Here is a 26,826-nt window from a genome sequence, read left to right as displayed (position 1 = left end):
CCTATCGTGTCTGGGCAGAATTTCAGACACTTTCAAATTCAACCCTAACTCATGGCTTTTTTTCAACATTGTCTTGTACTTGTTAAGTAATTCTGCATGTCTCATACCCTTAATATCATTAGTGCCAACGTGTACAACAATATCACCCTTTGTGCCCTTAAAGGATGATATCTGCCCTACATCTTTCTTTTAGGACGGATGTAGATTTACTTGAGCGTGTACAGAGAAGGGCAACAAGATTGGTGAGGGGAATGAAGGGATCCTCTTACCAAGAGAGGCTTAAGTTCTGCAAATTGCAGTGGCTGGAGACTAGGCACCTGCGCGGTGATTTAATTGAAGTGTATAAGGCCTTGAATGGGTTGAGCACGCTGAATTCTAATGGGATCCTTCCACTTGTTCAGATTACGAACCTAAGGGGGCATAAATTCAAATTAAGAAAAGACAGATGTAGAATAGATGTACGGAAATTTGCCTTTAGCCAGCGGGTGGTTAATTGCTGGAACAAACTTCCATCTGTCGTTGTGGAAGTCGATAGGTTGAATAAATTTAAGGAGGAACTGGACAGGCATTTGGAGGGAATGGTGTGATTTTTTTTTTTTTTTTTTTTTTGGCTGATGCTGCATATGCTCATACACTTGCTTTCTTGCATCACATGCCACTACTACTACTACTACTACTACTACAACGTCATCAACCTTTGCCCCTGGCAGACATATCCTGGTCCTATTCCATCTATCCTTTTTGCACAATATGTTCCTCGTTTCCCTGACAACAGAGTCACATAATACAACAACTAGTTCCTTTTGGAAAATATTCACTCATAGAAATCATTTCATGTGGTTCACTTAAAGTAAACCATATGATTTTCTGCAAACAATTTACATATTCAAGAAACATTGGTATCTGTAGAAAGGCTGCTAATATACTTTTAGCAATTTTTAATGGAACAAATCTTATTTTAAAAATTCTCATTGCCACTTTTGCTTGAACATTGCTTCTGAAAACACCTCTAAAAAAAGTCTTCTTTTTCATTTTTAATCAGCAGTCTAGCCCTTAAAAGACTAAACTATGTAATTATATTTGGCTTTGGAATCACATTATTTTGTAAAGTTCTTCTTCCAGTCACATAGCTCCCTGAGGAACTGTTGTGGCCAACAACAAATTCCTCCAACTGCATTGATCATGTGCTATACGACCAGCATCGCAAAGTGTCATGCCCAGAAGTTCACTGATCCCATCGTTTCACCTAGTTGCAGGTCTTCCTCTGCACCTCTTCCCCTCGGTTTTTCCTTCCATTATATTCTTCAACAAAAAGTTTTCCCTTCTTACTATATGAACAAAAAACTTGAGTTTTCTTTTGCTGTTGCTACGAAGAAGAATTTTAGGCCTGCCAATTTTATTCAATACCCATACGCAGTATTCTCCTGTAACGCTACATTTCAAATGTCTCAATTTTCTTCCTGTCAACTCTTTTCAGATTCCATCCTTCACATCCATAAGTGGCAACTGGAAAAATTAATGAATCAATGATTCTCAGTTTCGTCTTTAGGGGCAGATTATGATCTCACCATAATTTTATCAGATCAGCGACGAACGTTTTAGCAACTGCCTCTCATCATCTCTTTACATCATTTGAACAGTCACTATTTTTATTTATTCTTGATCCTAAGTAATCAAATTCATCAACTTCTTCGATATCATGCCCATTAACCTTCACTTTACTGGAATTGAGATTATCACCAATCACCATAATTTTAGTTTTACACACATTCAGAACAATCCTTTTTTCTTACTTGTTTCACATACTCTCCTCAGAGTTTCTTCAAGATGATCCTTAGAATTACAAATTAGCATGGTATCATCTGCATAACGAAGGTTGTTTATCTTCAGTCCTCCAATTTTGATGTCAATCTCTAAATCTTCCAAAGCTTCAAGCATGACATCTTCAGCATAAAGATTAAAAAGGTGAGGTGACAAAATACAGCCCTGCCTGACACCATTACCTATTGTGAAAAAGTCTGTTTCCCATGTTCATTCTCACAGTGCTTTCCTGTTCCTGGTACAGCAGCTTAATCAGCTGAATTATGTGGATTGGGAAACCCATAACAGTCATCGTTTCCCATAGTTTCTCATGTTGAACACAATCAAATGTTTTTGCACAATCTATAAAATACAAAACGACTGGAACATTGAATTCTTTGCATTTTTCAATAATCAGTCATAGGCTTAAGATCTGATCTCTGGTTCCTCTACCCCTTCTGAAACCTGCTTGCTATTCTGGAATTTCTTCTTCAAGTTTTCTTGAGATTCTGTTCAATATGATTTTAAGAAGAATCTTGCTAGCGTGAGAAATTAGGCTAATAGTCCTGCAATTTGAGCAAATTTTCAGATCTCCTTTTTTTGCTAAGGTGAAGAAAACTGATTTCTTGTAATCTGATGGCCACCATCCCATTTTCCAAATTTTTACAATCATTTTATGAAAAAACTCGGCACCCTTCACAACTGTAGCTTTAATCAATTCCACTGGGATTTCATCAATTCCAGGTGACTTGCCACACATTAGTTCTCTGATGGCTTTTTTGACTTTTTCCTTCAGTGGAACTGGTTCATGATCACTCTTGAAAAGGGGGGTGGCAGATCATTAGTGCCAGCAGGTGCTCAGAAGAGCTGCTCACAGTATTCTTTCCACCTTCCTTTGATTGTATTCTCCTCTGTTAATTTCCCCTTTGGAGTCCTTAATTACATTAAGTTTTGGTCACAACTTTTGTCTTAAGGACTTAATTACATCATACATCGTTTTAGTGTTGTTTCGTTTGTTGTGGTATTTGATTTCTTTACACTTTCGATTGATATAATCCTGTTTGTCCTGGCTTAAACCAGCGCTTGATGACTTTGATTAGTTCCTGATGCTCTTTGTTTCCTTGTATATCCTGGGCTTTTGCAGTTCTTCTCTGTTCAATAAGTTTAAAAGTGGCTTCTGTAATCCAAGGTTTCCTGATATTTGCCCTTTCTCTAATGTGTCTATTTGCTGAATCCTTAATAATGCTTTTTTGTATTCTCCCACATTTCCTTAGGCAGCATATCGTCATCTAGTTCTAATAGAGCTTGAAAACGATCGCCTGTTTCAAGCATATAATTGGTTGGAATATTTTCTACATCCAATCATCTAGGGAAAACCTTATTCATCTTTTTCAGCTTCAGCTTGAGAACGATGTGGAGTAGCTGATGATCACTGCCACAATCTGCTCCAGGAAGTGCTGTGATTACACTGGAATGCCACCTTTGCTGCATAAGGATATAATCAATCTGATTCCTTGTTTTATGATCAGGAGATTTCCATGTGTAGAGCCTTCTCGGGGACTGCCGAAAGCAAGTGTTACATACGACAAGACTGTTCAGATGACAAAATTCAATTACACTTTCACCCCACTCATTTCTAGTGCCAAAACCAAACCTACCACATTCCGGACTAGAAGAAACAGTCTTGCCTACTTTTGCATTAAAATCACCCATGAGTATCAAAACATCCTTTTTTGGGACCAGATCAAGAGCTGACTGGAGAGTTTCATAATAAATGTCCATATCTTCGTCTGTGGATGTTGATGCATGTGCAACTAAAACTGTGAGATTTACTGGCTGTCTCTGAAGTCTAACCATCATCATTCTACTATTAATAAGATTGTATCCAAGAAGAGACCTTGAACATTCCTTATTCAAAATGACAGCGACACCATGTTTTTTTTACTTGGTCACTTCAAGAAAAAACAACCAAAAACCCATTTCCAGTTTTGAAATGACCTTGTCTTGTCCACATGACTTTGTAAAGTTACGGCATCTTAAATACAGGATAATCATAATATTATCCTGTATTTAAGCCTTGTTTACCTTATTTCAAAAAAATCTAGTAAATATTTTAAAAATCTGCCTTGCATCGATTGCCAATAGTAATAATTTTAAACACATAACATCACCAAAAAGGTTGATATGTTGTCAATTTAAAATATGAAACATTTCTTTCAAAAAAAAAAAAAATATATATATATATATATTCTGTATTAAGTATGCAGTTATTTCAGGCATCTATGTTCATTGCATGGATAAAAAAAAAGAACAATTTAAGTTATATTTCACTTAGTGAGTTACCACCTAGGGGCTTCTAATTATCAAAATAACAATCATAAATAAAATAAAAACATCTTTATTTCATTAAATTTTACATATAATACAAAATTAAAAATTACATCTTAAAATATTAAATACAGCAGAAGACAAATGCTCTTTGAAATAAATTTGGTGAGTTGAGGACCACCATCACATCTTTTTATATGTTTACCAACAAACTTTTGACTGAAATGTGACACAATGCCAGCAGACTCTTGACTGAAATGTGACACAATGCCAGCAGACTTTTGACTGAAATATGGCACTAGTGAAAAAATGACTTTCATATTCACGAGTCGCCTCAAAATGCACTACTTGTGTGGAAATCTGATTGAGGTTTTTAAGGCTCTGAATGGATTGAATAAGCTAAATGTTGATGGCATCTTTACTCTAGCTCAGAAAATGTATACAAATTTAAATTAAGGAAGGATAGTTGCAGTATAGATTAGATTTGCAGAAATTTTCTTTCAGCCAGAAGGTAGGAATAACCTTCTATCTGGTGTTGTGGAGGTGAGCAGTTTGAATAAATTTATATAAGAATTAGAACAGCTGATCTGTTATCTATTAAACTGTGAAACACTTCTTTGACAGTTTTTTCAAGACTTTCTTGCCAAATAGTGGCCAATCTTAGCATAGCTCTGATGACTTGTGAATAATACAGCAGTTTTATGATTAAAAATACTTTTGACACTGAAAGGTATTCTATCACAAGTGTCATAAGACTATTGTTTAAAGTCTGCTGGCTGACAAACACACAGAAGCATAAGAGAGTCCGCTTTTATGACAGTATAATGGTTTCTCAATTTGTCACTTGTTTGAAAAGATCTGGGGTTCAATTCCCACCAATGACTGGGGGAATGTTATTCCAGGTTTTTCAAACAACCAAAACAAGATAGCCTTCGATTAAATTCACTAAAAATATGCATGAAAGAGAAGAACATTACATATACCTCTTTTGGTCTTTCTCCATATTTATTTCTTCTGTTCTTATCACACATTGGATGAGATACAAGGATTTCTACAATTTTTAAACATCCAAACTTAGCAGCAAAATGAAGTGGAGTTTCACAAAGCTAAAAATAAAAATGGCAACAAAATATCATACAGATGAAAAGAACATCTTTACTACTGTTGAATCATCTATATATTTAATACAGAAGCAGTTTTGTTTCGACAGTCAGTGTAAACGACAGTCTTAACCGATCGGGCTGGAAGTAGTCTCAGATTGAAGATATTTTTTTCTGTGCAGAAAGTTGTTAAAAATTCTGAATAGTTTTATTTTACATGACAGGACAATTTTGTAGTACGAACGAGAATAGTTCAACATTCACTTCATAGATGGAGCCACAAAAAGATGTTAACTTAAACAGTTGTCTAAGTTGATAGGGCATTTTTTTCTGATTAACAACTTGCACTTTTAACTATTTAATTGATTAACAATTTGCACATTCGTACAATTGTGTCCTTTGTTCCAAAAAAATAAATAAATAAATAAATAAAACTCTGTTACCAATTGCGGAATTGCCAACCTTAAAAGAATTAATAGTTAGCATTCCATTACACTGCTCACTATGACCCTACATTGCACACGCGAGCTCATACACTCATTGCCATTCGTTATATTTAATTCATTCAGGACATATTTTATCGTTATCAACTTCGGGTGTTTTGAGGTACAGTAATACCCCGACTTACGCGAACTCGGAGTTACGCGGTTCTTGATTTTTTCGTTTGGCAACACTGCCACCCACTATCTTCAAGGTCGTTTTTCATATGCTATCGATATACGGTGCGACGGCGGAGAGTGAGAGCGAAAGATGAACAAAATTCAACTTTGCTGCTGCATGAGCTGCACACAAGAATTTGCATTCCAACTGTCATATTTATATGTGTACGTTCGAATTCTTGCTCAACTTTTGTCGGAAATTACATCGTTTTCACAAAGAAAAACACTTTCCAGGCTTTAAGGTTTCCAAAGACCAATTGACAGTGATGGTTGGCAGGAATGCAGCTGGTGACTGCAAGTTAAAACCTCCCTTAATATATCGCTCCAAAAACCCAAGAGTTTTAAAAAATATATCTAAAATTAGCTTACCAGTGATTTGGAAGTCAAATCATAAAGCTTGGGTGACAGCTTCCGTTTTTGAGGACTGGTTTGGTCACCACTTCATACCCGAAGTCGAACGTTATTGCAAGTCTAAACAGATTCCATTTAAAGTGATGCTTCTTATTGACAATGCACCCGGTCACCCTCCTGCCACCCTAATTAATTTCAACGCACGTGTGAAAGTTGTGTTTTTGCCTCCAAACACAGCCAGCTTGCTTCAACAGATGGACCAGGGAGTCATCAAAACATTCAAGGCCTACTACATGAGGCGTTCGTTTGCACGTCTGAATGAAGCTATGAGACAAAATACTGAGATATCTGTTAAAGACTATTGGAAACAATTCAATGTTTTAGATGCCGTAAGAATCATTGAAGAATCTTGGGATGAAATTCACAAAAAAACATTGAATGGTGTCTGGAAGAAACTTTGTCCATTTTTTTTTTCAAAAATGAGACAAAACAATGCCAGAAACTGATCATGTCGCTCATGTGATAGAAGAAGTTGTTAATCTTGCCAGGCAATTAGATTTGGAAGTCAATGGTGATGATGTCAACGAGCTGTTGGATTCACATAGTCAGGAGCTGACAATAAATGAGCTCATAGAGATGCGTGACCAAAACGTCACTGAAGTATCCGACATTCAGACCCAGTTCACCAGAAAAGCACATGACAATTGCAAGCTTGACAGAAGGTCTCAGCTCAATTGAAAAGGGCTTAAAAATTTTAGAAAACATAGACTCCAACGAAGAACGCATTATAGCTACAAAGCAAGGAATAAAAAAATTATTAGCTTGCTACAAAGAAATTCTGCGTGAAAAAAAGAAGGCGCTGTGTCGTCAGACGAATTTGTTAGATTTTATGAAGCCATTGACATCAAAATAACTTTTTTACGTAACTCATTTATTTTTTTAATACATATTTTGTATTAATATGTATAAATAACTGCAGTTTTATTAAATATTTTTCTTCTAAACTAGTGTTTTTGTTAGTCCTTGGTCCCAATTAAACAAAATTTATATGTATTTATATGCAAAGTTGTACCCCGACTTACGCGAATTCGCCTTAAGCGATTTTCGTCGCACCCACCTATCGCGTAACTTCGGGGTATTACTGTAATTTAAGGATTTAGAAGCATGTCACAGTCAGAATGCAGAAGATATGTCCGCTGCCATGCTACTCTGACTAGTCATGTTGAACGTACCTTGTGGCAAAGAAGCAACACTGCTTTTCATGGTTCTGCAAATGTATTCAGGATCGTTCTGAAAGACCGATACTGAATACATTTACACATATATATTGATACTACATAGGTACTACATTTCTTTAGGACAGCTAGAGAAAAACTCCGCTACCAAATGCAAAATTTTCACAATGGGTACAGTATGTACTAAGAAATCACAAGCTCATAAAAATTTTATGTAGTAGTAGTAGTAGTAGTGGCACGTGATGCAAGAAAGCAAGTGTATGAGCTTATGCAGCATCAGCCAAAAGAAAAAAAAAAAGCTATTACATTCTAACTTTTAAGTCATTATTTAAATATATATATATATATATATATAATTATCTAAATTTGTAAACTTACTTAAAGCAGACTTGCAGCAGAATTTTGAATTACAATATTAATATGACTTCTACTCAACCAAACATAAATAAATAAAAATGCAGTGTCATTTAGATAACATTACTTCCTGTGTGAAAAATTACATATAAAAATACCAAAAAAAGTGATACCTGAACTTTCATAATTTATATAATCTGATATTTATACAGGGTGTAAGAAACTTCTATTCCCGATTTAATTTATTTATCGTAAATATTCAAAAGGACATCTGCCTCTCTCTCTCTCTCTCTCTCTCTCTCTCTCTCTCTCTCTCTCTATATATATATATATATATATATATAATTATAATTATTGATAAAAAAGGAAGTTAAAACGACAGTAAATGTAATATTTATGAGTCAAAGCAGTTGCAAGCAATCATGCAGTGCACCCATAATATATATAATAATAATACTATGGATAATATAAAAAATCCAACAATAATACCATCAGGGACCTAAGACAACGCAAAAAAAAATTATCGCTTTTTACCGACAATCTAGATGACGTCAACTGGGGCCAACCACCCAGAATGAAGGCAAAAAACGACAAGGTTCTCTGTTTCTGTGATGATCAATATATGCTAAGTAATTTAAATATGAACCAGTATAGGCCGAAAATAAATCGAATATAAAGATGATAATAAAAATTTTAGAAATATTAGAAACTAAGGTAAGAAATATATATATATAGGTAAAATATAAATATAAGCATATATTAATCATCGTTGACCCGACAGAGAACGTAATTTAATGATTTAAATAAGATTAAATATATAATAAATATATAATACATACTACATATTGACCGTATCTAGGACATAATCTAATAGGGGACACCACATATTATTTTGACGACTATTAGATTATGTCCTAGATACGGTCAATATGTAGTATGTATTATATATTTATTATATATTTAATCTTATTTAAATCATTAAATTACGTTCTCTGTCGGGTCAACGATGATTAATATATGCTTATATTTATATTTTACCTATATATATATATATTTCTTACCTTAGTTTCTAATATTTCTAAAATTTTTATTATCATCTTTATATTCGATTTATTTTCGGCCTATACTGGTTCAGATTTAAATTACTTAGCATATATTGATCATCACAGAAACAGAGAACCTTGTCGTTTTTTGCCTTCATTCTGGGTGGTTGGCCCCAGTTGACGTCATCTAGATTGTCGGTAAAAAGCGATAATTTTTTTTTTTTTTTTTTTTTTTTTGCGTTGTCTTAGGTCCCTGATGGTATTATTGTTGGATTTTTTATATTATCCGTAGTATTATTATTATATATATATATATATATACAATGAAACTTCCCTTTAACGGACAGCCATGGGGAACGAAAATGTGTCCGTTAGAGAGAAGTGTCCGCTAACAAGAAGTCTGAAGGAGAAAAAAAAAAAAGAAAGAAAAATCGTTAAACGTTTAATATAAAATTAAATTAAATTATATACAGATTTTGCACAATATTTCTGTAAATAATATACATAATAAAACAGGCCTACGTGCTCTGGATTCATAATGCGAAAATTTATTTTTATTTTTGTTACACAGAGCATTAAAAACTACGATAAATGAATTAGCTTTCGGCTGGGTGGCAGCCTTCATCAGATTAAAATACTTTGAATGGCAGTTGGAATAGAGATGCACTGCCAGGATGGTGCGTGAGGCACGTGGTTAATTGTTTGTTGATGTTTGTGGCTGTGACGTATGGTGGTGACGTGGCCAGCGTTTGTCTATGGACAGAATTACTGCTTCTGTGATGGGGTTAAGTTGACAACCACTGTTCCTGTTCAACGAGGTATCCGAGCATTTTATATTTAACGATTCCAACCAGGTGCGCCTTAGGTAATGGTGGGACTTGTCCACAACCACGACATCGCGGTGTGGGTCGATGTCGTGGTGGGTTGTCCAGACATGCTCGGCAATAGCTGAGTGTTCTACATCCGCCAAACGGATCACCCTTTTATGTTCTGAGAGGCGTTTCTCGAGTCGGCGTCCAGTCTCTCCAAAGTAGCAGCTCGTGCAGTCACGGTAAGAGATGCGATAGACCAAACCACTCAGTAGAAGGGTGGGGACAGGTGTTTTTATGTTGGAAAGGAGAGAACGCAGTTTCTTGCCTGGGAGTTGGATGCACTTTATCCCATGCGATCTTAAGATTCTACCGATCTGCTGTGACAGGTTGGGGTAGTATGGGATGAATGCCCTCGTGGATGACTCGTCACTGTTGGCGTTGCTGTTGGTCGTCACGTTGTCGCGTGCTTGTAGATCACACCTGTTAAGGACGTCGATGGGGTAGCCACACCTTGTAAGGTCTACTTTGACTCTGGTGATCTCTTTGCGCCTTTCATCTGCAGAGCTGGAGTGTGTCCAGGCGCGAGTTAGCAAGGTTCGGGCGGTTGAGAGGAGGTGGCCCCGTGCGTGTGCTGACTGGAAGTTGGTAAATTGGCCAGCACACATAGGCTTACGATAAACTGTTGTCCTCAAGCATGTGTCTTCGCGCCGGACAAGTGTATCTAGGTATGGTATAGAGTTGTTCGACTCCAGCTCAATCGTGAATTTTATGAAGGGCGACAGTGAGTTGAGGTGGGTTAGGAGTCGTTGACCTGAGTCTCTAGGGATCACTACGAACACATCGTCTACATAGCGACACCAAAAGGCGATGTGATCCGGTGCGTGTGTAAACACACGTCCCTCTAACTCCTCCATCACGTGGAGGAGTTAGAGGGATACATGGCACAGCAATGGGTTCCCCTGTCAGCTCGGTCACAGCAAACATCGTGATGGAGGAGTTAGAGGGACAAGAGTTAGAGGAGTTAGAGAGAGGAGTTAGAGTCGAACAACTCTATACCATACCTAGATACACCTGTCCGGCGCGAAGACACATGCTTGAGGACAACAGTTTATCGTAAGCCTATGTGTGCTGGCCAATTTACCAACTTCCAGTCAGCACACGCACGGGGCCACCTCCTCTCAACCGCCCGAACCTTGCTAACTCGCGCCTGGACACACTCCAGCTCTGCAGATGAAAGGCGCAAAGAGATCACCAGAGTCAAAGTAGACCTTATGAGGTGTGGCTATCCCATCGACGTCCTTAACAGGTGTGATCTACAAGCACGCGACAACGTGACGACCAACAGCAACGCCAACAGTGACGAGTCATCCACGAGGGCATTCATCCCATACTACCCCAACCTGTCACAGCAGATCGGTAGAATCCTAAGATCGCATGGGATAAAGTGCATCCAACTCCCAGGCAAGAAACTGCGTTCTCTCCTTTCCAACATAAAAACACCTGTCCCCACCCTTCTACGGAGTGGTTTGGTCTATCGCATCTCTTGCCGTGACTGCACGAGCTGCTACTTTGGAGAGACTGGACGTCGACTCGAGAAACGCCTCTCAGAACATAAAAGGGCGATCCGTTTGGCGGATGTAGAACACTCAGCTATTGCCGAGCATGTCGGTGGGTGCAAAGGGTGCAAAGAAGGGTAACTCGCCTGGTGAGATCGGCAAAAGGGCGTCCTTATGAAGAAAGACTTCGAATATGTGGGTTGCAGAGTTTGGAAACTAGACACCTTAGAGGAGATTTGATTGAGGTGTTTAAGGCTCTGAGAGGCATCAGTAAAATGAATGAGGACAAAATTTTCAAGATTATAAATGATGCTAGAACTAGGGGACATAAATTCAAGTTACGCGGGGAAATGTTTAGATTGGACTGCAGGAAGTTTTATTTTAGCCAGCGAGTTATAAATTACTGGAATAAATTGCCTTCATGGGTGGTAGAGGCCGACAGTTTGGGGAAATTCAAAGGTCATCTGGATAGTACTTTCGGGTAAGGGAAGCGCATAGGATGATAGGATTAATTTCCTTTTTATTTAATTTTTAATTTCATTTTATTATTTTTATTTATTTATTAATTATTATTATTTATTTATTTATTTAATTTTTGTTTTTATCATTGTTTTGTTCGGATTTTTTTTTTTTTTTTTTTTTTTTTTTGGCTGGTGCAGCATAAGCCATAGGCTTTCTTGCACCATACGGCCGTTACTAATACTAATACTAATACTAATGTCTGGACAACCCACCACGACATCGACCCACACCGCGATGTCGTGGTTGTGGACAAGTCCCACCATTACCTAAGGCGCACCTGGTTGGAATCGTTAAATATAAAATGCTCGGATACCTCGTTGAACAGGAACAGTGGTTGTCAACTTAACCCCATCACAGAAGCAGTAATTCTGTCCATAGACAAACGCTGGCCACGTCACCACCATACGTCACAGCCACAAACATCAACAAACAATTAACCACGTGCCTCACGCACCATCCTGGCAGTGCATCTCTATTCCAACTGCCATTCAAAGTATTTTAATCTGATGAAGGCTGCCACCCAGCCGAAAGCTAATTCATTTATCGTAGTTTTTAATGCTCTGTGTAACAAAAATAAAAATAAATTTTCGCAAATAATATACATACAATTGTGCTATGCATATTATGAAAATATCTTTATCTTAAGAAAAATACATACAGTAATCACTTATTTTCTTCTGCACCTTCTTCCGGCTGATAATTTTGTTTTTAACATTTGTTTGGAGTGAAGAAACCATCGAAAGTCCTTCAGTATCTTCTTCAGCGGCAAAAAACATTTTTAAACGATTGATTTGTATGAGCGTTTCTTCTATTTTCATCGGTGGTTCGTCGTTAATATGTTCTTCGACGGAATGACCTCCTTCCATTTCTTCATCCTCATGAGGAACTTCTTGAAAAATATCGATGATAATGTTGTTGATATCTAGAGCACCATATTCTGCAGTGAGGTTCGAGTCTATATCTTTGTAGCCAGGGTCACTTGTAGTGGAAGTATCGTACATCATCAATAGATGTTGAAGTTCTTGTTCTTCTTGGTGCTCCACATTGCTGTTCACAACTTCAATTTTTGCGTTTGAGAAGCCAGACTTTACAAAACAGTTCACGACAGTTTGTTTTCTAATTGCATTTACTGATGAGGAAATCCACTGAATCGCATCTAGGATGCTGATTTTCTTTGCAAGGTCACTCACACATGTTACATCGTTCATGTTTGCAATGAGATGTCTTAAAACACGTTTTCTGTAGTGAAGTTTAAAATGTTTTATTATCCCTTTATCCAAGGGCTGACACTCTGCAGATGTGTTTGGTGGCAGAAAAACGATTTGAATGTTGGACAATTCAATGTGCGGGTGAGATGCAGCATTATCCATGAAAAGAATAATTTTTCTGTTTTGACGAATCGTGTTTTGGTTAAAGTGACTTATCCATTTGCTCATGATATCTCGTGTCATCCACGCTTTTTTATTAGACTTCCAGTCAACATTCAAAAGATTCAACTTTATGCCCTTGAAACAACGAGGATTTTGTGGTTTTCCTATAACAAGAGGTTGTTCAAAGTCTCCCAGCATATTTGTACACAATAGTACAGTCAAGCGTTCCTTAGAAATTTTTCCGTCCTGGCACTTTTCATTTTTTAGACTCATTGTTTTTTCAGGAAGAGCTTTAAAAAACAACCCTGTTTCGTCACAGTTGTGAATATCCTTAGCTTCAAAATCACGACATAAATCTTCCAATTTGACGGTCCACTCTGTTACAACCCCAGTATCAACAGATCCACCTTCACCACTTACGGTTTTCCAAGAAATTTTATGCCGAGTTTTGAACTTGTCTAGCCATCCCACAGAAGCTTTCCGTGTTGCCAAAATTGTTTGAGCAGTTCATTTTTTTTCTTTAGGATGTCGCTTACCTGCGTCATCCCGATTTTGAATTTTGCAGCGAGATTGCGAACACTATTTTTTGCCGATCATACGCATTAATGAGTTCGACTTTATCTTTTAAAGTTAAATGTTTACGAGAAGACATTGTGCACTTCACACGATATTGAACAAAACTGAAAAGACGAAAGGCCGACCATATCCCCCCCCCTGCACACACCAAATTCATCAGAAGTTTTACACGTGCCTTAAAATTCTTGAAAAAGGGTTTAGAACCACGACGTAAACCTTGATAAAATTCAGAGAATCGAAAATAAACACACGATTGAGGCAATACGTGGAAGAAAAGTTCCTAGAAAAAGGGCCGTGAGCTCGCCTGCTGTCCGTTATGGGGAGATCAAATTAAGTGCTAATCTAAACAAAACAGTGCAGATTGCCTGTCCGCGTCCATTACAGAGAATGTCTGCTAGACAGAAGCTGAAAACACGTTAAAACCAATGGAGGTGAGTTGGGGAATTTGAAAATGTCCGTTGTAGAGAGAGATGTCCGTTAACGAGAGGTGTCCGTTAGGAGTTTCACTGTATATATATATATATAGGTCCACTATATATATGTATATATATATATATATGTATATATATATATACATATATATATATATATATATATATATATATATATATATATATATAGTCAAGAATAATAGTCAAGAATAATGATATAGAGAAGCTATATGATATGGGAGGAAATTTAGTTTGAAATTATATAAGTCTGAATTACAATAACATAACTTATGGATCAGGGACACTGCTATAGCAAAACATACCCTACAGCCATAACGTGTACATGTATATATAAAATATTTTATATATATATATCTTTATTAGAATTATTATTTGTATGCGAAGAATTATTTGTAAATTTTAACATTGAGATCAGCACCGATTAATGCCATCTAAGTGAAAGATTGTGCATTACATTGGTCTGTATTGATATGTTCTAGATATGATAGTTGACAGTTGGCAACAGAAACAGACAGCCACGTTAATTATGGGCCGATATATTGAGTCCCTTTATATAAAGTCCCTTTCAATATATCTACCAACCCATAATTAACACATTTTATAACTTTTATAATTTTGCCTTATTATTTTATATTTTTGTTCTATCATATTTCAATTTATATTACTACCACCACTACCTTTTTTTCACCTTTTTGCTTTACGTTTTATCTCATTTTGTTTTACTCTCACTTTATATTACATATTGTACTTCTAGGTTTTTGCCACAGTGCCAGCTTTGGGCCTTTGCACGTTACGTGGGCGTTTTTGACGCACAGGTCTTTCGCAGACTGCACCTAATCTTACTCAACCTGCTACCTCATTGCCAATCCGATAAATTTTTACTCTACCATATTCTATCATATCTAGAACATATATATATATATATATATCTGATAATTAAAATAAATATAATATTTAAAATAAAAGCATCAGCCAGTAGTACGGCAATAATGCAGAGCGAAACAAAACGCAAAATAATAAAATAAACAAACAGGGAAGGGAAAATAGAGATAATAGGACAAAAAGGTAGTCGATAATCCCCTGTATAATTTAGTCAATTAAATCATTAAACCCAATTAATAATAAATGATGTAAATTTAAAATAATGCCAATTATAAATAATTTAGCGGTACCCCCCTCGAAGGTACCAGTTCCAAAAGATGTGAAATATCACCAAAAAAGGGTTAAAGAAACTACCAAAAAACTAAAATATCAAAATGATAGACTGACCATCATGCCCCATATCGACAGAGGACCACGAGGCCAATAATGGTCATGGAATCGCTGCATTTCAATCGTCATACAAATCATCGCAAAGGCAGAAATATCGAAGAACCAAACCACTCCTCCATTCTCCGATAGATCAACCAATGCAGAGGATTTGCATGGCGGTGGTCCTTGTGCAGCGAAAAATAATCTATAGAACAGACAACACTCTTGATCAGAGCCACACCACTGACATAATGCAAGCTTAACCAGCTTATATAATAGAAAGGAAAAGAATAGATGGCGGAACAGGCGCTGCTTATTTAGCATATCAACCCACTACCTACCACTAATTTATATTATATGAGATAAAAGTTAGGCAAAAGTAATAAAAATAAATAAATATGGCTATGTAGCTATCATTAGAGGCAGCAAATGCACATCCTCTACATGATGCCTAATTATATCTGATAATTAAAATAAATATAATATTTAAAATAAAAGCATCAGCCAGTAGTACGGCAATAATGCAGAGCGAAACGAAATGCAAAATAATAAAATAAACAAACAGGGAAGGGAAAATAGAGATAATAGGACAAAAAGGTAGTCGATAATCCCCTGTATAATTTAGTCAATTAAATCATTAAACCCAATTAATAATAAATGATGTAAATTTAAAATAATGCCAATTATAAATAATTTAGCGGTACCCCCCTTTTTTGGTGATATTTCACGCCTTTTGGAACTGGTACCTTCGAGGGGGGTACCGCTAAATTATTTATAATTGGCATTATTTTAAATTTACATAATTTATTATTAATTGGGTTTAATGATTTAATTGACTAAATTATACAGGGGATTATCGACTACCTTTTTGTCCTATTATCTCTATTTTCCCTTCCCTGTTTATTTATTTTATTATTTTGCGTTTCGTTTCGCTCTGCATTATTGCCGTACTACTGGCTGATGCTTTTATTTTAAATATTATATTTATTTTAATTATCAGATATAATTAGGCATCATGTGGAGGATGTGCATTTGCTGCCTCTAATGATAGCTACATAGCCATATTTATTTATTTTTATTACTTTTGCCTAACTTTTATCTCATATAATATATATATATATATACAGGGTGATTCACTACCAGTGCAACAAACTTACAGGAGGTGTAGGGGGCACAAAGACGAATAGGAATCACAGAGCATTACAGGGTCGGAAATGCCTTCATCATGCGGTAGGTCGCGTGAACGGGAGGTCGCGTGAACAGCGATCCTGCTGGAAGTCAGCATTTGCGAACCAGTTCCCGAGGCAGTAGGATGGATGAGTATTCAAATGTTGAACTGGCCAACATGCGCCTCGCATATGGAGCTGCAGACTGTAATGGGCACGCCGCTCTGGGCTTGTACCAGGAACGTTTCCCGCACAGGCGTGCTCCTCATCATACGATTTTCGCACGTGTACACAGAAGATTACGTGAGACTGGTTGTTTCACGAGAGGTACCATGAATCGAGAGCGAACGACAAGGACACCAGACAATTAGGAGAATATCCTACGTCTTGCAGAAGGCAATCCGAGTACGAGTACTCGAGCGATAGGCCAACGATTGGGTATTTCCCAATCCACTGTATGGAGGATACTGTCAACAAACCAAATGAATTCATGCCATCTGCAACGCGTCCAATCATTGAAGCCTGCGGATTATCCACTCCGGAGGACTTTTGCTACTTGGTTTCTTCAACAGAAACGGTTCGCAAATGCTGACTTCTAGCGGGATCGCTGTTCACGTGACCTCCCGTTCAACGTCCTGTACCGCATGACGAAGGCATTTCGGACCCTGCAATGCTATGTGATTTCGATTCGTCTTTGTGCCCCCTACACCTCCTGCAAGTTTGTCGCACTGGTAGTGAATCACCCTGTATATATATATAATATTTTATTTTTATATGAATTATCGGTTATATTTGGGCATCATATGGAGGGTGTGCATTTTTCTGCCTCTAATGATAGCTTAATATTTATTTATCTTCTTATTTTATTTTATGTTATTACATTCTAACTTTTAAGTCATTATTTAAATATATATATATATAGAATCCAAATATAACACAGTTTAAATTGTAAAAAATATAAAATTATTATTTAAGTGTTACATATATAACTAACCGATTAATGCCATCAAACGATAGAACATTACATCGGACGTTAGGTATGTCCAAATTGGATAAGTTATAGTGTAATGTAAGTACCTCCATAGTTTGAAAATCGATGTAGCCACAGGCCAACCGTACATCCAGTATACATGAAAAAATATAAAATATTAAGTTAATTAACATAATAAGCCTTACATGGGAAACCCATTTTGCAAGGGACTTTGTCAAGGGCTAAACCCCTACAAAATAACCAACCCATGTTAGACTGAGCCATCGGTTTCTGTTATCATCTGCCTGTATGCCAAAACCAAAAAATCCATAATAATGGATAATTCATCTAATTTAAAATTAGGTTATAGTAAAGACTATAAATCAGTATAAATCTAGCCGTCCAAAAAGGGGGTAGGTCTAACCATAATTTGTAAGAATACAGGCTGGATGATATTTAGCCCAAAAATAAAATATCATCATGGCTAAATATCATCCAGCCTGTATTCTTACAAATTATGGTTAGACCTACCCCCTTTTTGGTCCCGTGCGTTGGCCTGCTCGGTCACCCGACCTATCATGTCTTGATTTTTATTTCTGGGGTCATATGAAATCGCTAGTTTATGACACCCCTGTTGACAATGCTGAGGAGCTGGTTGCAAGAATCGCAGTAGCTGCCGAAGAAATTCGAATTCGCCTGGAGTATTCCAGAATGTTCGGATGTCCATGCGTCGGAGATGTGAGGTGTGCATTGTAGCCCGTGGAAGAAACTTCGAACACTTACTTTAATCCATGTACCTTTTGCTTCTTTTCATGTATTATTAAAACGATTTCTCACTTACGGTCTCTTTTCTTTATGGTGCTTCTGTGTACAACACCGCTTCAGGAAAGCATTTCCGACCCCACATTGCTATATGATTTCGAGTTGTCAGGATGTACCCTACCCCTCTTAGAAGTTCTGAAACGTTTAACTGAAACACCCTGTATATTAATCTTTAAATGATTTATTAGATATTATTTATTAATCCTATTATTATTTAGTGATCTTCTTTAATAGCAAGATGTAATGTCAGCAGGCTTTAGCTCATCAAGTATTCTTGGCTTGTTCAATCTGAACCAGAGAAAATCTTGATTAAATGAGACACTAAACATTTAAAGCACACACTTTCGTTTTTAATTCCTTATTTTCATTTTCTTTTAAAGGGTCTGCTAAAATGATGGTATGTATATTACCATACAAATGAATCTGCTGTACTGAATATGCTGGAATATTGATGAAGGATGGCAGGTTCCCATAATATTGCTATTTCCTGTGCATTTGGGGCAGCCATTCTACCACAGACCATTACATCACATGTGCTTCATATGAGAGAATCTTTGTGGGGTCTCAAATCAGAGAGCTTCTGCTGGATGAAAGTTTTGAAAAATGCCTCAATGCATTAGAACTAAAAGGCAGGCCTTTAAATGGCTTTGTGAAAACTTTTCAGGTAACCAGTTCTCCCAAATACAAAGATCGAGTTCAGAAACTACTTTATGCATATAAAGAAATGGAATGTCATTCCTTGCATTTGCATTTAGACTTCTGCCCAAAAACCTTACTATGGTGAGTGATAAGTGGAGGGAGGGGGGAATGATTACATCAAGACATTGTCAATAGAAAATTATTAACAAGGTTTCTAGAATGAACATACATTGGCAGATTACTGCTGAATGTTGTACTATAACATTCCAGACAGTTTACCAAAGGAAAATATTACAGAACATTTTTAAATTGTACATATCTTTTTTAAAGTATTGTACTGTATTATTTTAACTATAGTATAAGCCATTTTGATAGTATAAAAGTGATAAAAATGCAATTGCAACTAGTCTCATATGTTTTGTAATGAAATCACCATAACTAACTTGTACTGATATTATCAGAAGTGTATGATAAAAACTAAATGCTAGGAAATATTTCAAATATGATAACATATTTGAAATGAGTGCGCAAAATTGGTTTTAAAAAGTGTGCTTACATCTTTAATTAAAAAAAAAAAAAAAATCCTTCATTCTGTTGACCAGTATTATTAAAGGGGATGGAGAAATAATGATTTTTTTTTTTTTTTTTTTTTGGCTGATGCTGTATAAACTTGTTTCCTTGCATCATCTGTCATTACTAATAGTAGCAAAACGAAATATGTTTTTAGAACAATTCTCTCTGTTCAGATATATTTGTTTTTGTAGTAGATGTTTTCATTTTATTTATTTATTTATTACTGAATTAAAGTCAGTCAATATTTAAGTAAAATAAAATACAAATTGTTACTTCTATGTTTGTAAACTGCAGAATATATTAGAAAAAAAAATAACAGTTATTTTAAAATAACTATGAGTGACATCCATTATAACAAAATTTCAGCACAACAAAATAATTCATGTCCTCTTGAAAAGTCTGTTGTAATGGGATTTCACCTATTATCACAATTTACACTAAATATTTCTTTAGGTCGAATCTAGGCAACAACGCTAGAAGAATACAATATTAATTTCTGCATACAGATTTTGGTAAATATTGCTAAACCTTGATTACAACTTTTTTGCTGTTGATGATGATTAATATGTATTCTATAAAATATGAAATATATTTATACTTACTCCTTTATCTGGCATATTCAAATACAAGTCAGTAATAAAACATACTCGTTCACATCGAATAGTTTCATTATCATCACCATATAACAACTTCATAAATAATGGATTCTCAATTGTCTGAATTATAAGCCGGCACATTGCTGGCTGTTTGCTTTTTGATGACACATGAAGAGCATTATATCTAAATCCTTCCTAAGTAATGAAAAAACAAAGAATACATATTACACAAAATTAATTATTTTTTCAAATTTTTTGATCATTCAAAAAATTTTAAAAAATAAATTATTCCTAATACTATCAAAGAAACGAAAAATGTTTGACTGTTTGTTGTTGCACCAATGCAACTAAGGTTGTGAGGAACCAGATTGTCTGTATTCTGCAGGGGGGGGATGCAACCCTCACCTAAGAATGACTGACTTTAATGTAGTGTGTAAAAGACTCGTAAAAATTCCTCCCATCTTGATGGGATTGGAACACGGGCCTTTTCAGAAGTGTGGAAAGACAGTCAATGTCATCTCCATGCTACCTGCAAGAATGGTACAAAAAGCAAATTTATACATTGAGTGACCAATTTATTAGGAACAGTAACCTAATAACAGCATGTAAAATCACCTTTAGTCCTCATAACTGCCTCAAGTTATCTTGAGCAAGAACTTCACAAGGGGCTAATAGCATTCCACAGGAATGCTAGCCTATGAAAACTAAACTGCATCCTGCAGTAAATAAATAAATAATCTGTTTATACTCCGGGACAACCAAACGGTCAGAGGAGTTAGTTGCCTTATATTGAATGGCGGCATGGATCTGCCGGAATGTTTGATTTTAAGTGATAACACAGAGGCAGAGGACTGCTTGTTTCTAGACCTCATCTGTGAAAGTTGGTTGGTTGGTTGTTGGGTTTTATTGGCGCATTAGCAACTAAGGCTATAATGTGCCCTGTGAACGTGTCCAATGAATTATGCATTCTTATATATCTCATTGTGCAGTGCTGTTTTACTATGCTACCATTTGAATAATTATAATCTATCTGAGTGCACAATTCTTTTTCACCTATTGTTAGCCTCTCATATCAACAAACTGCCTCTAGTCACAGGACTGGGTGGCTCTTTTCTGGTAACCGGACTATTCTCGATATACTCTAGAGCAGCATTTCCCAAACTGGCATCTGCGGACCCCAGGGGTCCGCGGATGCCAGTTTGGATGACAGCTCATGGGATTTAGTCAATGATATACAGGAATTATTGCTAGCAGGGATAAGGAGGTAATTATCCCATTGTATAAGGCAATGATCAGGCCATATCTTCGGTACTGCACACAGATCTGGAGGCCTCATTTTAGGAAAGATGTAGAACTGTTGGAACAAGTACAGAGAAGGGTAACAATATTGGTGAAGGGAACAAAGGGTTGCTCTTACCAAGAAAGGCTTCAGTTCTGCAAATTTCAGCATCTAGAGACTAGGCACCTGCAAGATTATCTGATTGAGGTGTTTATGGATTTCACAATAAATGAATGGATTGAGCAAGGTCAATGCTGATGTCATTCTTCCTCTTGCTCAGACTACACACATGTAGGGAGGGACCAAAATTAAAACTGAGGAAGGATGGTTGCAGATTAAAGGCAGAAGTTAGCTTTTAACTAATGGGTAGCTGATTGCTAGAACAAACTTCATCTGTTGTTGGGGAGAGATCAAAAAAAATCAAGGAAGAACTGGACAAACTATTGGAGGGAACAGAAAGGTGAAATGGGAAGGTTTTTTTTTTTTTTTGGTTTGATGCTGTATAAGCTTGCTTTCCTGCGAGTAACTACTAATATTAATACCTAATATATGTGCCCATCTGTTTATATTAAAGACAATGGCGCAACAAAAATCTTTAGAGAATTAACTATGATTCTTTACCGTGTATTCAATATTTATTAAGATATATGAAGAAAAATTATGAGGATTCATACCTGTAATATGGAGGGAGTATCTCCACTACTAATCAGATAACGAGGATTTCTCCAAACAGTCTCTCTGAAATACTCAGCATCACCACATTCGATAGCTTTTCTTAATTTCACTAATTCTTGACTCCTAGGTCCCTTAAATGGGAGTGGTCTTTCTCCAACAATATCTTTATTTCACAGAAAAACCAAATTAATTAATTAAAAAAATATATAGTATGCATGTGTGTGTGTATATATATATATATATATATATATGTGCATACTATATTTCCAAAAGTAACTGGACACCATATTGCAAAGAACTTTTATCGATACAATATTTAATAATGTGACAACCTACCTTTGCCTTTAATTACCTATACCCTCACTGGCAGACAACAAACCAATTTTGGATAACAAAGCAGTTGCACAGCAGTCAATTCAGCTGCTGACTGTAGGTGTACTGGTCTGGTCCAAAGCTGACGTTCTGGTTCATCCCAACGGTATTCAGAAGGGTTAAGGTCTGGACTCCAGATAGACCAAGAAGCTTTTGAATGTTCATATCATCAAACTTGTCACATACAGTCATGTGTACTGTCATTCTGAAGCTGAAAGGGTCCTACCCCAAATTGCTGCTAGTGTGGAAGGAGCAGAATTGTCTAGAATGTGCCACATAGCATTTTCAAGGAATGATATTTAATGGTACAAAGCAAACCATGAAAATAAACCACAGACTGTGATAGCACTTCTGCCAAACTCCAGATGATGCACAATGGTAAATAATGTTCTCCCAAAGTTCACCACACCTAAATATGGCCATCAGACTGGAAAAACATGTATTATTATTCATCACTCCATAACACAGCTTACCAATGTTCCAGGGACAATTTTGATGAGATATGCACCAGACGAGTCAACAATGTGCCTGGTGTACTGAGATTCTTTCATAAAATCCAATGCAACTTCTAAAACTGTTGTAGCTCAATGAACTCCTGGTTGACAGTATTCAACGAGGACTAATGAGATCTACATATATACCACTCTTCTATATGCCCTCCAGTCTTTTTCTATCAGTCTACCTGAATGTTTCTTGTTTTAGTAGCATCACAATATTTCCATTTGGTGATAACATTGACCACAGTTGATCTAGGGTTTTACAGCTTCATTGAAATCAGATGAACAGGTTGAATGCTAATCCTGTGATAACTCCCTATTAGAAGTTGCTATGTTTAATTCCTCAACCAACTTACTGTATTTCATTGATCTACTTACTTCTAGAGTGAACAGAGTCACTTTTATACCTATTATTCACACATGAATTGTGGGTGTAGTTCATTTTTCCCACGTGTCAGGGGTATCCAGATAGTTTGGCAATACAGTGTATATATAAAACTGATGGGTGGCTCTCATACTGCATATATTGCCTTAAACAAATATTTCAACACAGACCAAATTTATTTATTTAGATATAGAAATCAAATTTATTTGCAAATTAAAATCACACCATATATTTAAAATCTAAATAAAACATTTCAACTTCTCACAACAACAAACAGCAGAGAAGAGGAATTAAGGCATTTCTTCTTTACCATTAGAAATATAGTCGATTCCGGTTATTTGGGACACATCAGGACTGGTGCATTTTGGCCAGATTAAGCGGCTGCCCCAATCATCCGAAGTTTCACGTAAATAGTTAAAAATACAATGGAACCCCGCTTTACAACTGGTTCACTGTACAATCAAATCACGTTACGATGGACTCACCATAGTAAAGTACCGTTCACTATACAATGTGTAGTAAGCGAAGGTCATTGTGATCACGTTTGTGAATTGAATTTTAATTCTATTAAACAGCAATTCTAATTAGTGAAAATAGGAGGAATATTATCCAGGCTATAAAAGTAAAGACATATTAAGCACAAATTTACCCTTTATTACCTTACCAATTAAAAAATTAAATGATACGTGAAAACCTGAAGAATATGCGTGATAACTGAAATAATTAATACGTACTATAAAATGTACATACTAACTAGTTGACATTTCTGTTCACTGACATTTGTGGGTGGGGATTAAAATTTAAAACAGTAAAAAGGTAAGCAATCAATAACAAAGAACACGGTACACACAAATTGCAAGTAACACGATACGCGCAAGTGAGAATGGATTAACAAGTTACGAAGCATTAAAAATAGGAATGAAGAGAAGATTCTGAAAATTAATTTATGTGATTGAAGATTTCCCACAGAATTCCAGCTGTCGATATTATCGCAAATTCAATAAGATTGAGTTTACTATCCGTTTATGATAGATTGCACTAACAGAAAAGTCCAATAAACAGGTGACTGCTAATTGTTTTTATTGTTTTATGGTTGTGACCTACAGAAATTCGACTGAACCACGTTGTACAGTTGGAGACAATCGTAGGGTAATCTCCGGTGATGTGGTCTCCTGCCCCGATTAAATGGCATGTTGTCCCAATTAAGCGAAGTAAACCCTGGCTATTTTCTCGATTGGGTTCTGTTTTTTTAAGATTTGCCCCAAATAAACGGCTGATCCGATTAACTGGTGGCCCAAATAACCGGAATCTACTGTACTATCATATTTATGCTATAATTTAATACTAAAAACTTATAAAATTTACTATTCATTCTTCAAGCCTGAATTTGAAACCATATAAAACCTTAACTTTATTGTTAAAATTATTGCATTATAAGCAATAAATAATGATAAATATAAATTAATCATATAATTTCAATACAGGAAGAATAGACAGAATAGGAAGGGAGGAGGGGTTATGCTATTAGTTAAGAAACACATAAAATCCAAAGACGTGACGCCAGTCGACATCGCTGGACAGTGCAGTGTCGAGTCAGTTTGGTGTGAAATAAGCATTGGGAGATCAAAATTGAGAGTAGGAGTATGTTATAGGCCTAATGACTCTGATGGTTTTAATAAGAAACTGTACAGGGAAATAGAGTGGGCCAGTAAATCAGAGAGTCTTATAATGGGGGACTTTAATTTCCCAGATATTGACTGGAATGTGTGGATTGGTCACTCACACACTACCAAGGCTTTTGTGGATTTATTGGATGATTGTTTTCTACATCAGCATGTTTGGGAGGCAACTAGAGGGAGTAATAATCTTGATCTGATTATCAGTAGTGATTCTTCATGCATTAAGAATCTGCAGATAAAGGAACCACCACGTGGCAGTGATCACAGTGTACTGAAGTGGGATTTACTCAAAGAGGTAACTAACATCAGGGGTAAAGGGAAAGGTGTTTGCTTTCGTAAAGGCAACTACGGTGGTCTGAGACAGTATTTAAATTCTATACGGTTGGGACCAACTAATGACGTTACCAACAGCAAATTCAAAATGGAAAGCATTCAAAGAACTTATCTTGGAAGCTACAAGGCTTTACATACCAACTAAGAAATATTGTTCAAGGATTAGGCCTAAATGGATGTCGGATGAACTAATGAGACACATAGCAGAGAAGAAAAATGCATGGGATACATATAAATTAATTATTGACATGGAAGCTTATGATAGATATAAGCTGGTCTGTAACCAAGTCCTAAAGGAGATTAGGCAGGCAAAGGCAGATTATGAGAAATCACTGCCAAAGTAAGCAAAGAAAAACAACAAAGATTTCTTTACCTATGTAAATTCTAGAAAGAAAGGGATGAATCAGATTGGTCCACTGGATATTGATGGTCAACTGTTGATGATCCTGCTCAGGTGGCTAACAAACTAAATGAGTATTTTGCATCTACATTCGCACATGAGGAGTTATTCAGGGAGGGGAATGCCAGAGGTAAGTTAAACTCTGGCAGTGAGCTAGATGCAAATTCAAATTCAGCAAATTCAAAATGGAAAGCATTCAAAGAACTTATCTTGGAAGCTCATTTCAAGAAGGATGTAGAGCTGCTGGAACGAGTACAGAGAAGGGCAACAAGATTAGTGAATGGAACAAAGGGTTGCTCTTACGAAGAAAGGCTTAAGTTTTGCAAATTACAGAGCCTGGAGACTAGGCATCGCCGAGGTGATCTGATAGAGGTGTACAAGGCTTTGAATGGCTTGAGCATGCTCAATGCCGATGGAATTCTTCCTCTTGCTCAGAATAATCACCTGAGAGGGCATAAATTCAAATTGAGGAAGGACGGATGTCGGATAGATGTGCGGAAATTCGCCTTTAGCCAGCGGGTAGTTGGTTTGTGGAATAGACTTCCATCGCTTGTTGTTGAAGTTGATAGCCTAAACAAATTTAAGGCTCAGCTGGACAGGTATTTCGAACGAATTGAGGGGTGAAATGGGAGTAGTGGTTGTTTTTTTTTTTCTTTTTTTTTGGCTGATGCTGAATAAGCTTGCTTTCTTGCATCATATGCCTCTACTAATGCTAATGCTAATGCTAATGATTTTGTAATAACTGAGAGGAAAGTGGAGGAGAAATTGTTGAAGATAAACATAAAAATGGCACCTGGAGTGAATGGGATCTATCCAGTTATATTAAAGGAGGCAGCAAAGGAAGTAAGCAAACCCTTAGCCATAATTATGAGAGCTTCTTCGGATTCAGGGGAGGTACCCATGGACTGGAGATGTGCAAATGTGACCCCAATTCACAAGGAGGATCACAGGGCGACACAAGTAATTATAGACCTGTTAGTTTAACTTCTGTTCCAAGAAAATTAATGGAGACACTGGTTAAAGAAGCACTG

At 36.4% G+C, this 26,826-nt stretch overlaps 1 protein-coding gene across 1 annotated transcript in view; it reads right to left on the bottom strand.

The window, feature by feature from the left end:
* The window catches only part of Ankle2 (ankyrin repeat and LEM domain-containing protein 2), a 145,888-nt gene that overhangs the window by 91,359 nt on the left and 27,703 nt on the right, over window positions 1–26,826 (bottom strand). Inside the window, exons 3-5 of the mRNA XM_090383895.1 lie at window positions 22,129–22,292; window positions 20,182–20,370; window positions 5,112–5,234 (exon numbers count right to left, since the gene is read on the bottom strand). Coding sequence (XP_090240021.1) covers window positions 5,112–5,234; window positions 20,182–20,370; window positions 22,129–22,292 — 476 coding nt within the window. The remainder of the gene's footprint in view (window positions 1–5,111; window positions 5,235–20,181; window positions 20,371–22,128; window positions 22,293–26,826) is intronic.

This window comes from Mastigoproctus giganteus, chromosome 10 (assembly GCF_048544385.1).
Source record: "Mastigoproctus giganteus isolate SK-2022 chromosome 10, ASM4854438v1, whole genome shotgun sequence".
Lineage (NCBI taxonomy): Eukaryota > Metazoa > Arthropoda > Arachnida > Uropygi > Thelyphonidae > Mastigoproctus > Mastigoproctus giganteus.
Note: the sequence above shows the minus strand (reverse complement) of the source record. Positions and strands in the feature narration are given on the sequence as shown.